We start from the raw sequence: 12,972 nt of genomic DNA on the forward strand, positions 1-12,972 counted from the left end.
TGCTAGCAGGATATCGCCTCTGTGCAGTTATTTCAGTGGTGATGAGAGTAAAGCACGCTCCTGAAGACATTCACTCACAATAGTCATCTTTGAGTTGGGTTAAGCATTTCTGGCATCATGCTGTTATTTGGGAAGCTTGACTCGTTCGATCCTGCTGTTGAAGACTGGGCACAGTATGTGGAAAAAAACACGCTATTTTTCAGGCAAATAACATGGGGGCAGATGAAAAGCAGCAAGTAATCTTTCCTGACAGCTTATGGACCGGCAGCTTTTCAGTTTTTAGGAGCCTAATATTCCCTGAAGCTTCAGATACTAAAGCCTTCCTGACTCCAAATATGACTCCCAAACCTTCCTTCTCCTAACGGACATATTTATGTTCTGCATTAGCCAAAATCCTGGATGCATATGCTGTTGGGATTCCTCTCCACTGGTCACCTATGAGCTAATACTACCCTGATGCTGTATAGGGAGGCATCACTTGTCAACACCAGATCTCACTTGGAATCATAGTGTGCCAACACCTTAGAGGATGATAGCTGTTTCCCCACTTCCCTGAAAACTATGGCTTGGCTATGCGGCAATTTCCAACACTGAATCTTTTTAAGAGTTGATGCAAAGGTGTCAGGATGGAGGCCAGGTTATGTATGACCTTTCCATGATAATTCACCAACCCAAGGAAAGACCTACGCTCCAGTACAGACGTGGGAACTGGGACACCTTTGATCATCCTCACTTTATCTTTCAACAGGTGTAACCCGGTCTTGTCAACTCTGTAGCCCAAGTAGGTCACATGAGGTGCTCAGAACACACATTTTTCCCTAATAAAACTTACATCCACCTGGGAGAAATGTCTAAGGACTATGTCCAAATTCTCTAAGTGCTCCTTACCGGTCTTCCCTGTTATTAGTACATCATCTGGATAAATGCCAACCTGTGGTAGACTTGGTAAAATGTTCTCCATTGTCCACTGAAAAATTGCACAGGCTGACGCTACCCCAAATGACAAGCTAGTATTTTGGTACAAACCCTGATGGGTATTAATTGTGGTATACTTCTGGAAATCTTTATCTAACTGCAATTGCAAGTTGGCAATGTTCATGTCCAACTTTGTGAAGGACAGGTTTGCATATAAATCCTCCATGTGAAGAATTGGGCATTTATCCAATTGCGAACTGCAGTTTACCACTTGTTTAAAACGCCCATAAAGGTGAACTGATGTGTCAGGCTTCACAATCGGTATAAACTGGACAGGTTTGATGATTCCTTTACTCTCCAGCCTTCTAATTTTTGTCTCTACTTTTACCCGTAAGGCAAATGGCACTGAGCAGATCTTGCAGAATCGCAGAATTGCTTCCTGGTCAACATGCAAGGTGGCCTTGGCTCCTTTGATAGTTCCTGTATCTTCCTGAAAATCTTCCAAATATTTAATGTCACTCAGGCAGACATTTTCTAATCAAAAAAATGTTGAGCCAATCTAGGTGAATCTTCCTCATCCAATTTCACCCCATTAAGCTTGGGCCCGAGCCTTTTAATACAATCAATAGTAACTGAATCAGCTCCTTCACATAAGAGACCGGAAACAAAGTTTAACCCTTAATGTGTAAAGGTTCTCTGGTCTAGGTTCTCAACCTAGCTGAGGTCTTGTACAAACCTAAAGGGTGGAGTCCAACAGAGTGAATGTTGTTAGAAGGCTGGTTCTGCGATCACTGAAACAACCACGCTGGTGTCAACCTCCACTAGAGCCAGCTGACCTTTTAACCAGACGGTTATTTTGCTTGGTTTTGATTTAGCTTTAAATTGCTAAACCATGTAACTGTTCCAAACCAGATCTAGGTGGACATTCCAGGGTGTGGACTCTCCTGAAAACCAGCCAATGAGCCCACTTCCTCAATTTAGATCTAGTGGGTCTCTTGCTGTCTTGAATCCACATACTGACAGCAACTAAAAATGGCCTGCCAACCTAGATCCAAAAGAAAATTTTAACTGTTTGGCTAAGGGTTGGCTTTATTTTGGGGTTTTGCTATGGGCTGACCTCAGAGTCCCTTTGTTCAGGATATGTCCTGTGTAAGGCTATGCAATTGCCTTCATTCAAGTTGTTGTGGTTCTGATTGCCGAGCTGGGAATTTGTGTTGCAGATGTTTCGTCCCCTGTCTAGGTGACATCCTCAGTGCTTGGGAACGCTTCTGTGATGTTTCCTTTGGCATTTATAGTGATTTGTATCTGCCGCTTCCGGTTGTCATTTCCAGCTGCCTGCTGCAGTGGCCGATATATTGGGTCCAGGTCAATGTGCTTATTGATTGAATCTGTGGATGACTACCATGCCTCTAGGAATTCCCTGGCTGTTCTCTGTTTGGCTTGTCCTATAATAGTGATGTTGTCCCCGTTGAACTAATGTTGCTTGTCATCTGAGTGTGTGGCTACTGAGGATAGCTGGTCATTCAAGTGGTGATCCCCAAGCTCAATTGGACTGCCGAGGGTATCCACTTCATACTCCTTTGTTCCACTTGCTGCATTTCCTGATGATAAAGCCAGTTGTAGTGCCTGTTTGAAGTCCAGTTGAGCTTCAGGTGGTAGACAGTTTTGCATGGGTACATCATTAATCCCACACATTAAATCAGCAGTTCATTAAGGGTTAAACCAAAGTCATGTGCTTCTGCTAGTCATCCTAACCTAGTCAAGAATCCCAATACGCAATTCCCCTGGTTCTCAGATTGCCGAATAAAAACAATAGCATCTCAAAATTAAAGGAGGCTTGGGATCGTAATATTCCTTAACAAATCCGTCAACTCTTGAAAGGTTTTAGTATCTGGAGCCTCAGGGAAAGTTAAGATCCTAATAACCGAATAAGCTGTCAGTCCACAAGCTATCTGGAGAATTACTCATTGCTTCTTATCTCCCGCAATGTCATTTACTAGGGAAAAAATAATGCATTCTTTCCACATACTAGGCCCTGTTTTCAATGGCAGGGTCGAATAAGTCAAGCTTTCAAAATAACAGCATGATGCAAGAAATGTTTACCGTGAATCAAAGACAATTATTGCGAGTGAATTTCTTTAGGATCATGCTTTTCTTTCATCACCATTGGACTAACTCCAGACAGGCTGATCTCCTGTCACCAAGTCGCCCTTTATATAGATGTGAAGAGTTCCTGACACTGATCCAACTCCCTCAGAGCCAGCTGTCAGAGTGACAAGATGTCAGACACTCCTGTTTCAACAGTCAGCCAGTGCTCCCTGACTGTTAATCTGGTCCAATCATGGAATTCATATTCTATGAGGTCCATCAAGCTGACCTCATTACAATCACTACAGCCTTCACATTATGAATACCTTCTATCATGTTATGTGACACTATCACCACGCTAAATTGACAGACTTTGAACAGATCTAGCAACTCGAGACTGGACATCAATGACGCACTGTGGGCCATTAACATCAGCAGAATTGTACTCCAGCACAATCTGTAACCTCATGGCCTGGCATATTCCCAACTCAACCATTACCATCAAGCCAGGGGATGAACCCTGGTTGAATGGAGAGTGCAGAGGAGCATGCCAGAAGCAACACCAGGCATACCAAAAAGTGAGGCATTAATCTGATGAGGCTACCAAACAGGACTGCTTGCATGCTAAACAGCATAAGCAGCAAGTGATAGACTTAGCTCAGCAATCCCACAGCCAGTGGATCAGAGGTAAGCTCTGCAGTTTAGCCACATCCAGTCATGAATGGTGGTGGATAATAAAACATCTCACAGGAGGAGGAGGCTCCACAGAGGCTCCACAAATATCTGTCCTGTCCAGGAGCAGCGGGAGACAGAACAGAGGTGACGTGGAGACCAGGATGGTGCCAGGAAGGGAAGGACTTAGTATATATTTGGGCAGTGGCTAAACCCGAGATACTACACGTGTAGCATCTTCCTCCCATGTGCCCCCCCAACCCCCGCCCCTCCTCTAACCAGAAGAAAAGGACTCTGTAAGGTAAAATTTTTATTTTTTCTTTATCTTTTCTTTCATATATCTAAGTGCATTGTTTAGTTTTAGTTAATTGACATAAAGCTAAGGTTTGCAATGGCAGGGGACCTCAGACCTGTGGCATGTGCCTCTTGTTCAATGTGGGAGCTCAGGGACGTGGCTGACGTTCCTGACTCTTACACTTGCAAGAAGTTGTGGGCGGCACGGTGGCACAGTGGTTAGCACTGCTGCCTCATAGCGCCTGAGACCCGGGTTCAATTCCCGACTCAGGCGACTGACTGTGTGGAGTTTGCACGTTCTCCCCGTGTCTGCGTGGGTTTCCTCCGGTTTCCTCCCACAGTCCAAAGATGTGCGGGTCAGGTGAATTGGCCATGCTAAATTGCCCGTAGTGTTAGTTAAGGGGTAAATGTAGGGTTATGGGTGGGTTGCGCTTCGGTGGGTCGGTGTGGACTTGTTGGGCCGAAGGGCTTGTTTCCGCACTGTAAGTCTAATCTAAGTGCAGCTTTTGTTTGACCACATGACGGCTCTGGAGCTGCAGATGGACTCACTGTGGAGCATCCGCGATGCTGAGGAAGTCGTGGATAGCACGTTTAGTGAACTGGTCACACCGCAGGTTAGAATTGCTGAGGGAGACAGTGAATGGGTGACCAAAAGGCAGAAAAAGAGTAGGAAGGCAGTGTAGGTGTCATCTGCCTCCAAACAGGTATACCATTTTGGATATTGTTGGTGGAGATGGCTCGCCAGGAGAGGGCAGCAGTTGCCAGGATCATGGCACCACGGCGGGCACTGCTGTTCAGAAGGGTGGAAAAGAGACTCGTAGGGCCATAGTCATAGGGGATTCTATTGTGAGGGGAGTAGATAGGCGGTTCTGTAGCTGAAAATGGGACTCCTGGATGGTATGTTGCCTCCCTGGTGCTCAGGTTAGGGATGTCACCAATCGGCTGCAGAGTATTCTAAAAGGGAAGTGTGAACAGCCAGTTGTCTTGGTGCATAAAAGCATCAATGATATAAGTAAAAAATGACTTGAGGTCCTGAAAGCAGAATTCAGGAAGCTAGGAGAGAAGTTAAAAAGGAGGACCTCAAAGGTAGTGATCTCGGGATTACTGCCAGTGTCACGTGCTAGCCAGTGTAGAAATGATAAAAATACGCAGGATAAACACGTGGCTTGAGAGATGGTGTAGGAGGGAGAGGTTAAGATTTGTTGGACATTGGGACCGGTTCTGGAGGAGGTAGCACTATTACAAATTGGGCAGTCTACATCTGAACCAGACCGGAACCAATGTCTTTGGGGGAGTTTTTGCTACTGCTGTTGGGGAAGTTTTAAACTAATATGGCAGGGGACTGGGAACAAGAAGAGAAGACAAATAGACAGTGAGGTAGAAACTGGAGACTGTAAGAATCTTGAAGACAGCATTAATAAGGGGAAGAGTATGCAAAGAGCAGATGAACGCAAAAGTACCGTGGCCTGAAGTGCATCTACTTTAATGGAAGGAATATAATCGGTAAGGCAGATGAACAGAGGGCTTGGATTGGTGCCTGGGAGTATGACGTTATTGCGATCACAGAGATTTGGTTGAAGGAAGGGCATGATTGGCAACTAAATGGTCCAGGATGTAGATGTTTCAGACAGGACAGGAGGGAACTAAAAGGAGGAGGAGGAGTTGCATTGCTGGTCAGGGATGATATCACAGCTGTGCTAAAGGAGGACACTATGGAGGGCTTGAGCAGTGAGGAATTATGGGTAGAACTGAGAAATAAGAATGGTGCAGTTACATTGTTGGGGCTGTATTACAGTTCTCCCAACAGGTAGAAGAACAAATAGGTAAATAGATTATGGAAAGATGTAGACGCAATGGTGATGGTAATTATAATTTTCCCAACATTGATTGGAATACACTTAGTGTCAGAGGTCTGGATAGGGTAGAATTTGTAAGAAGTGTCCAGGAGAGTTTTCTAGAGCAGTATGTCTATAGTCCGATTAGAGAAGGGGCCATATGGGACCTGGCGTTGGGGAATGAGCCAGAACAGGTGGTAGGAGTTGCAGTGGGGGATTTCTTTGAGAATAGTGACCACAATTCTGTAAGTTTTTGAATAAACGTAGACAAAGATGAGACTGGTCCTAAGGGAAGAGTACTAAACTGGGCCAAAACCAATTATATCAGAATTAGGCAGGAGCTCGGAAATGTGGATTGGAAACAGCTATTTGCAGGGAAGTCCACATTTGAGATGCGGGAGGCTTTCAAAGATAGGTTAAAGATAGTGCAGGAGAGGCATGTCCCATTGAAAGCAAAGGATAGGAAAGGCAAGGTTCGTGAACCATGGATGGCAGGAGAAATCATAGGACGAGCCAAGAGGAAAAGGGAAGCGTACATAAGGTTCAGGCAGATAAGAACAGAAATGGGCCCTGGAGGAATATCTGATGAGTAGGATCAGTCTTAAACAAGGAATCAAGCAGGCTAAAAGGGGTCATGAAATAGCCATAGCGAGCAGAATTAAGGAGATTCCCACAGCCTTTTATTCTTATATAAGAAGCAAGCAGGTAACTAGACAAAGGATTGGTCCACTCAAGGATAATGGAGGAAGGTTGTGTATTGAACCTGAGAAAATGGGTGAGATTCTGAATGATTACTTTGCATCAGTGTTCACTGTGGGGAGGGACATGATGAATGTTGAGATTAGAGATAGAAGTTTGATTACTCTGGATCACGTTGACATAAGTAGGGAAGATATGTTGGGTAGGCAAGAGGTTATTAAGGTGGACAAATCCCCAGGACTGGATGGGATCAATGCCAGGTTGCTAAGGGAGGCGAGACAGGAAATAGCTGGGGCCCTGACAGATATCTTTGCAGCATCCTTAAACACAGGTGAGGTGCCGGAGGACTGGAGGGTTGCTCATGTTGTCCCCCTGTACAAGAAGGGTAGTAGGGAAAATTCCGGGTAACTACAGACCAGTGAGCCTGACGTGGGAAACTTGCTGGAGAAGATACTGAGGGATAAAATCTATTTGTATTTAAAAAAGAATGGGCTTATCGGTGATAGGCAATATGGTTTTGTGTACGGAAGATCGTGCCTTACCAACTTAGTAGAGTCCTTTGAGGAAGTGACCAAGTTGATAGATGAAGGAAGGGCTGTAGAAGTCATATACATGGACTTCAGTAAGGCACTTGAGAAGGTTCCACATAGTGAACTAATGGAGAAAGGGCAGTCACATGGTGTGCAGGGTGTTCTAGCTAGGTGGATAAAGAACTGGTTGGGCAACAGGAGACACAGAGTAGTCGTTGAAGGGAGTTTCTCAAAATGGAGAAAGGTGACCAGTGTTGTTGCACAGGGGTCAGTGCTGGGGCCACTGTTGTTTGTGAAATACATAAATGATCTGGAAGAGTACATTGGTGGTCTGATCACTAAGCTTGCAGATGACACGAAGATTGGTGGAGTAACAGAAAGCAGAGACTGTCAAAGAATACAGGAGAATATAGATAGACTGGAGAGTTGGGTAGAGAAGTGGCTGATGGAGTTCAATCCAGGCAAATGTGAGGTGATGCATTTTGGGAAGTCTAATTATAAAGCGAATCATACAGTAAACAGAAGAGCTTTGAGAAAAGTTGATGAGCAGAGAAATCTGGGAGTTCAAGTCAATTGTACCTTGAAGGTGGATAGAGTGGTCAAGAAGGCATATGGTATGCTTGCCTTCATCAGATGGGATATTGAGTATAAGAGCTGGCAGATCATGTTAAAATTGTACACAATGTTGGGTCGGCCGCATTTAGAACACTGTGTACAGTTCTAGTTGCCACATTACCAAAAGGATGTGGATGATTTGAAGAGAGTGCAGAGAAGGTTTACGAGGATGTTGCCTGGTATGGAAGGTGCTAGCTATGAAGAGAGGTTGAGTAGGTTAGGTTTGTTTTCATTAGAAAAATGGAGATTGAGGGGGGAACCTGATTGAGATCTACAGAATCATGAAGGATATAGACATGATAGAGATAAGCTTTTTCCCAGGGTGAAGGATTCAATAATGAGAGGTCACACTTTCAAGGTGAAAGGTGAAAAGTTTAAAGGGGATACATGCGGCAAGTACTTTGCACAGAGGGTGGTAGGTGCCTGGAACGCGTTGCCAGCAGAGGTTGTAGAGGCAAACATGGTGGATTCATTTAAGATGCGTCTGGACAGATGCATGAGTAGGCAGGGAGCAGAGGGATACAGATGCTAAGGAATTGGGCGGCAGGTTTAGACAGTGGATTTAGATCGGCTTAGGCTTGGAGGGCTGAAGGGCCTGTTCCTGAGCTGTAAATTTTCTTTGAGGATGGAGATAAACAAAAAACAATGATGGAAGAGCCCAACACATCAGTGCAAAAGATGCAGCACTCACAACAATATGCAGCTAGAAGTGCCAAGTGGATGATCTATCACAGCCTTGTCCAGTGGTCCCTGGCATTACAGATGCCAGTCTTCAGCCACATGGTATCAGGAAATGAGGAGGCACTATCAGCCCTGACAACATTCTGGCAATACTACTGAAGACTTGCGCTCCAGAACTTACTGCTTCACTGGCCAAACGATTCCAGTACAGTTGCAACACTGGCACCTACCCGACCTTGTGGAAAACTGTCCACAAAATGTACTGTACACAAAATGCATAACTAATCCAATCCGGCCCTATCACTTTACTCTCATTCATCGGTAAAATGATGGAAGGTGTCATCAACAGCGTTATCAAACAGTATCTACTCAGCTCAGTGATGCCCAGTTTGGGTTCTGTCAGGGCAACTCAGGTCCTGACCTCATTATACCTTGTTTCAAACATGGACAAAGAACTGAATTCCAGAGGTGAAGTGAGAGTGATAGCCTTTTGACATCAAGGTCACATTCAGTCAATATGGCATATAGAAAGATGGTTGTGGTTGTTGCAGATCAGTGATCTCAGCCCCAGGAACCACTACAGCTGTTCTTCAGGGTCGTGTCCTAGGTCCATGCATCTTCCGCTGTTTCATCAATTACCTTCCCTCCATCATAAGGTCAGGAGGGAGGGAAGCTCAGCAAAGCTAGCATAATGTACAGCACATAAACATTATCAAGATCTAGACAATATCAGGTTTGAGCTGACTAGTGGCAAAGAAAATTCATGCAGCATGAATATCAGACCATGACCAGTTCCAGTAAGAGACAATCTAATCATTGCTCATTGATATTTAATGGTCTTATCATCATTGAATCTCCCACTATTAATAATTTTAGGGTTATCAATTGACCAGAGACTCACCTGGACTCACCATATAAATGCAATGGCTAGAAGAGCAGGTCAGAGGCTAGGCATACTGTGATGAGTAACTCGCCTTCTGACTCCCCAGAGATTGTCTACCATTTACAAGGCACAAGTTAGGCGGATTACTCCCTACTTGCCTGGATGGGTGCAGCTCCAACAACATTCAAGACACTTGACATCATCCAGGACAAAGCAGTCTGCTTGGCTGGCATCAAATCCACAAGCATCTATTCTTTCCACCACTGACAGACAGTAGTAGCAGGGTGTGCTAACTATAGGATGCATTGCTGAAATTCATCAAAGATTCTGAGATAGCACCTTCCAAATGCACACCACTTCTATCTAAAAGGACAAGGGCAGCAGATACATGGGAACATCACCACCTGTGAGTTCCCTTCCAAGTTACTTACCATCCTGACTTAGAAACACATTGCCATTCCTTTACTGTCACTGGGTCAAAATCCTAGAATGCCCTCTCTAAGGGCACTGGGGGTCAATCTACAGCACATGGACTGAAGCAGTTCAGAAAGGCAGCTCACTGCCATCTTCTCAATAATAACTAGGGAGGAGCAATAAATGCTGGCCAACCAGCACCACCCATGTCCTAGAGTGAATGAAAAAAACGGATATGCCTATGAAATGCTGAACAGAAAACTGAAAAGTGGGATTAAATTGAGTGGTTACACACTCTCTTGCATAGATCAGCCAAATGGCCTCATTTGATGCTACAAATTCCTCTGATTCTATGTTTATGCAATAATGTATGTTACCAGAACAGACAAGCTTCAATTTATTATGGGACCATGATCAAACAACTGCAAGACTTACCAAGTTTCATCCTGAAAAGGAACATTAAGCGAATTCCTACATTGTCATTAGTAAGAAAACCATCTCTGAAGGGCCTATTTATTCATGCACACCAAACATTTCTCCACAACATTTCTTAACTCCCTATAAAGTACAGGTCTGCTAAGGCTTGAACACATCCATATTCAGAAAAACTTTATCACCTGTCTCAAACTCTGTAGAAATGAGTAACTTACTCCATCTCATCTCCAGTGACAAAATGGCTTCTGTGACAGGAGATCTAATTCAATAGGCATGATATTAACTCAAGTATAATAGAAGCATTTCTCATTTTAATGTACCTCTTTCTTACTTCCACCCAACTATCATCCAATGTCTATCACTGTAATGACAACTAAGATGTATAAACAATTTTTTAAAAATTCATTCTTGGGATGTGGGCATCACTGGCTAGACCAGCATTTATTGCCCATTCCTAGTTCCTTGTAGCTTTAATTTAAGCTACAAATTGCTAAAGGGAAAACAGGATGATAAAATACATTATATAAAAGAACATCACTTACTGGAAATGGCTCTTGCCAACTTGCTCCAACAATAGATGGCCTGATTATGGCAATATTCAAATCCTCACTCTCTTGCTGCACCACATACTCTGCGAGTGCCTTTGTATAAGTGTATGTGTTTGGCCGGTCTCCAATCAGTTTGGGGGTGATGTCTTGGATCATGCTTTCATCCATCCACCTTGAAAAAAAAGATTCATTATATACCATGAGATATGATAAAAGGATTCCTTACTATGGCTAACCATTACAGACAATTGGTTAATTGTCTGAATTTTTCAGTCCTTTAGTGATGGAACAAGCAAAGGTACAACAAAAATAAAACCACATGGAGACATGGGAGGGATAATGCAAAGGCAGATTATCCCGATCTAAGAAATGCCTATAACAGTAAATGAATGCACTTAAGACCACTTTGCTAATTTTTTCCTTTTTCACAGTTGGAAATGTAAAGAACATCATTTAATAGATTTTAGACAAGCAAAATTATTGAGACTGTTACAAAGTTCAAATGTCTGTCAGAACTCAGAGGATTAAATAGTTGAGCTTAAATGGCTTATGACTTTACATCACAAATGAACCTGAATGATTAATCCAGTTGCGGTGAAATTGTGAGATAGAAATTTTATAAAAAGGAAATTCTAATATAATTTACAAAACATCATGAATTGAAAACCTTATGCATTTCTTCTTTGTTAAGTATTTGAGGGGAATGGTGGTATTGTTCAAACAGCAGTTTAATGGCTAATTGCAGAGCAGACAGTGGAATGTGTGACAGTGAATTTCCTTGTGCTGAGCTGACTGAGTCTCAAATGAGACGATACACTAAAACTTCACAAACCTAACCCAAATCTAACCTGAATAATGTCTCACTATGAAATTTGTACCTCAACACCGTCTTAATACTTTAGAGTTACGATGATTTTGAGTCAGTGACTTCTCCAGTAAGCTTCTGGTTTTTAACAGAAACAGTATTTCTGCCCTGATATGCCAGGTTCTCTTGGGAAAAAAATCTCCTTAGTAGATTTAATCTTGCAAAAGCCTGAAGAAGCTAAATTGAATAATCCTTGAAACGGGCGTGTAGATCATGAAGCATGGTTAACCCATGCCTAGCAAAGGGATGCAAGCAGCATGAACTTCACAGCCAACCATAATAGAACCATGTAGCCACTCTAAACCTGAAATTGAGTGACAGCAGGAAAATAATGCATTTGGACTGGAGCAAGGGCTTGAAATGGTGAAGAGGTGTTGAAGTGCAGGAAGAATCTACAAAAAATGACACTGCAAGCCAGGCAATATGTCCCATTGTTCCCCGATGCCTTGTTGGAGGCCTTGGTGGAGTAGTGCACAGAAGGAGAAGAGCTCCTCTTCACTCAAGAGCTGGGGGAACCTCGATGGAGATGATGAGTAGATAGTCGGAGCAAGTAACTGTTGTGGTCATCACCAGCACTCTAGCCCTGAGCCCTGGATGCAGTGCAAAAAGGAATTTGATGACTTTACACAAGACAGCAATGTCTCTGAATGTATATCACATTCCACCAACTGCACCACTAGCCTTACCCAATGATGTATTCATCACAGCTTTCACTCACCTACCAACAATTCCTACCAAAAAGGACTCATTATTCACATTCATAGTCTCACCTAACACATGGCGCTGCTGCAAAATATGCATTTTCATATCATGCATCCATTGCTAGCTACACAACTGTGGCAGGTACATCACTCAAATACATCACACCACATTCCCAGGTAGATTTCCTCTCTCCTGCAGGACAAAGTGGTCCATCGGAGGGAACAGAGGCCACCTAACTGTTCTGGTTGAGTGAAAGAGCGGGCAAGCCTGCCTGTGCTCATCCTTTTGCAGCAGATAATGCTGAGCATCACTCGAGTGGCTGTCACTGAGGTAGTGGCTCACAGTGTGGTCAAAGCCATCAAGAATGTTTCTGCCGAATTCAGTTTATTCACTTTTTTCTCAGAATCTGTTTTGATTTACAATCTGTAAACAGTGTAATGACAGGCCTTTTGGTTCCCTTATGCCAACTCTGTCCCGTGCTTTCAATCTTTTAGATACTTAAGAGCTATACCCAAAATGAACAACTTCATATTTTCCCACATTATTCTTGATTTGCCAATTTTTCACCCACTAACATAACCTATCAATAGCATTCTGTAAATTGTTTGTATCCCTCTTGCAAATTGCCTTTCCATCTATTTTTGCATCATCTGCAAATTTGGCAACAGTACATTTGTTTCTCTCCTTTCAAGTCATTAATGTATATTTTAAACAGTTGTGAAGTCACTACAGATCCCTGTAGAACCCCACTGGTCACAACTCACCACCCTGAAAAAAGATTCCCTTATCCCTACTC

At 43.3% G+C, this 12,972-nt stretch overlaps 1 protein-coding gene across 1 annotated transcript in view; it reads right to left on the bottom strand.

The window, feature by feature from the left end:
- The window catches only part of si:dkey-97m3.1 (fatty acyl-CoA reductase 1), a 198,510-nt gene that overhangs the window by 33,856 nt on the left and 151,682 nt on the right, over positions 1-12,972 (bottom strand). Inside the window, exon 5 of the mRNA XM_060839365.1 lies at positions 10,604-10,781. Coding sequence (XP_060695348.1) covers positions 10,604-10,781 — 178 coding nt within the window. The remainder of the gene's footprint in view (positions 1-10,603; positions 10,782-12,972) is intronic.

The sequence above is a fragment of the Hemiscyllium ocellatum genome, chromosome 19 (genome assembly GCF_020745735.1).
Source record: "Hemiscyllium ocellatum isolate sHemOce1 chromosome 19, sHemOce1.pat.X.cur, whole genome shotgun sequence".
Classification (NCBI taxonomy): domain Eukaryota; kingdom Metazoa; phylum Chordata; class Chondrichthyes; order Orectolobiformes; family Hemiscylliidae; genus Hemiscyllium; species Hemiscyllium ocellatum.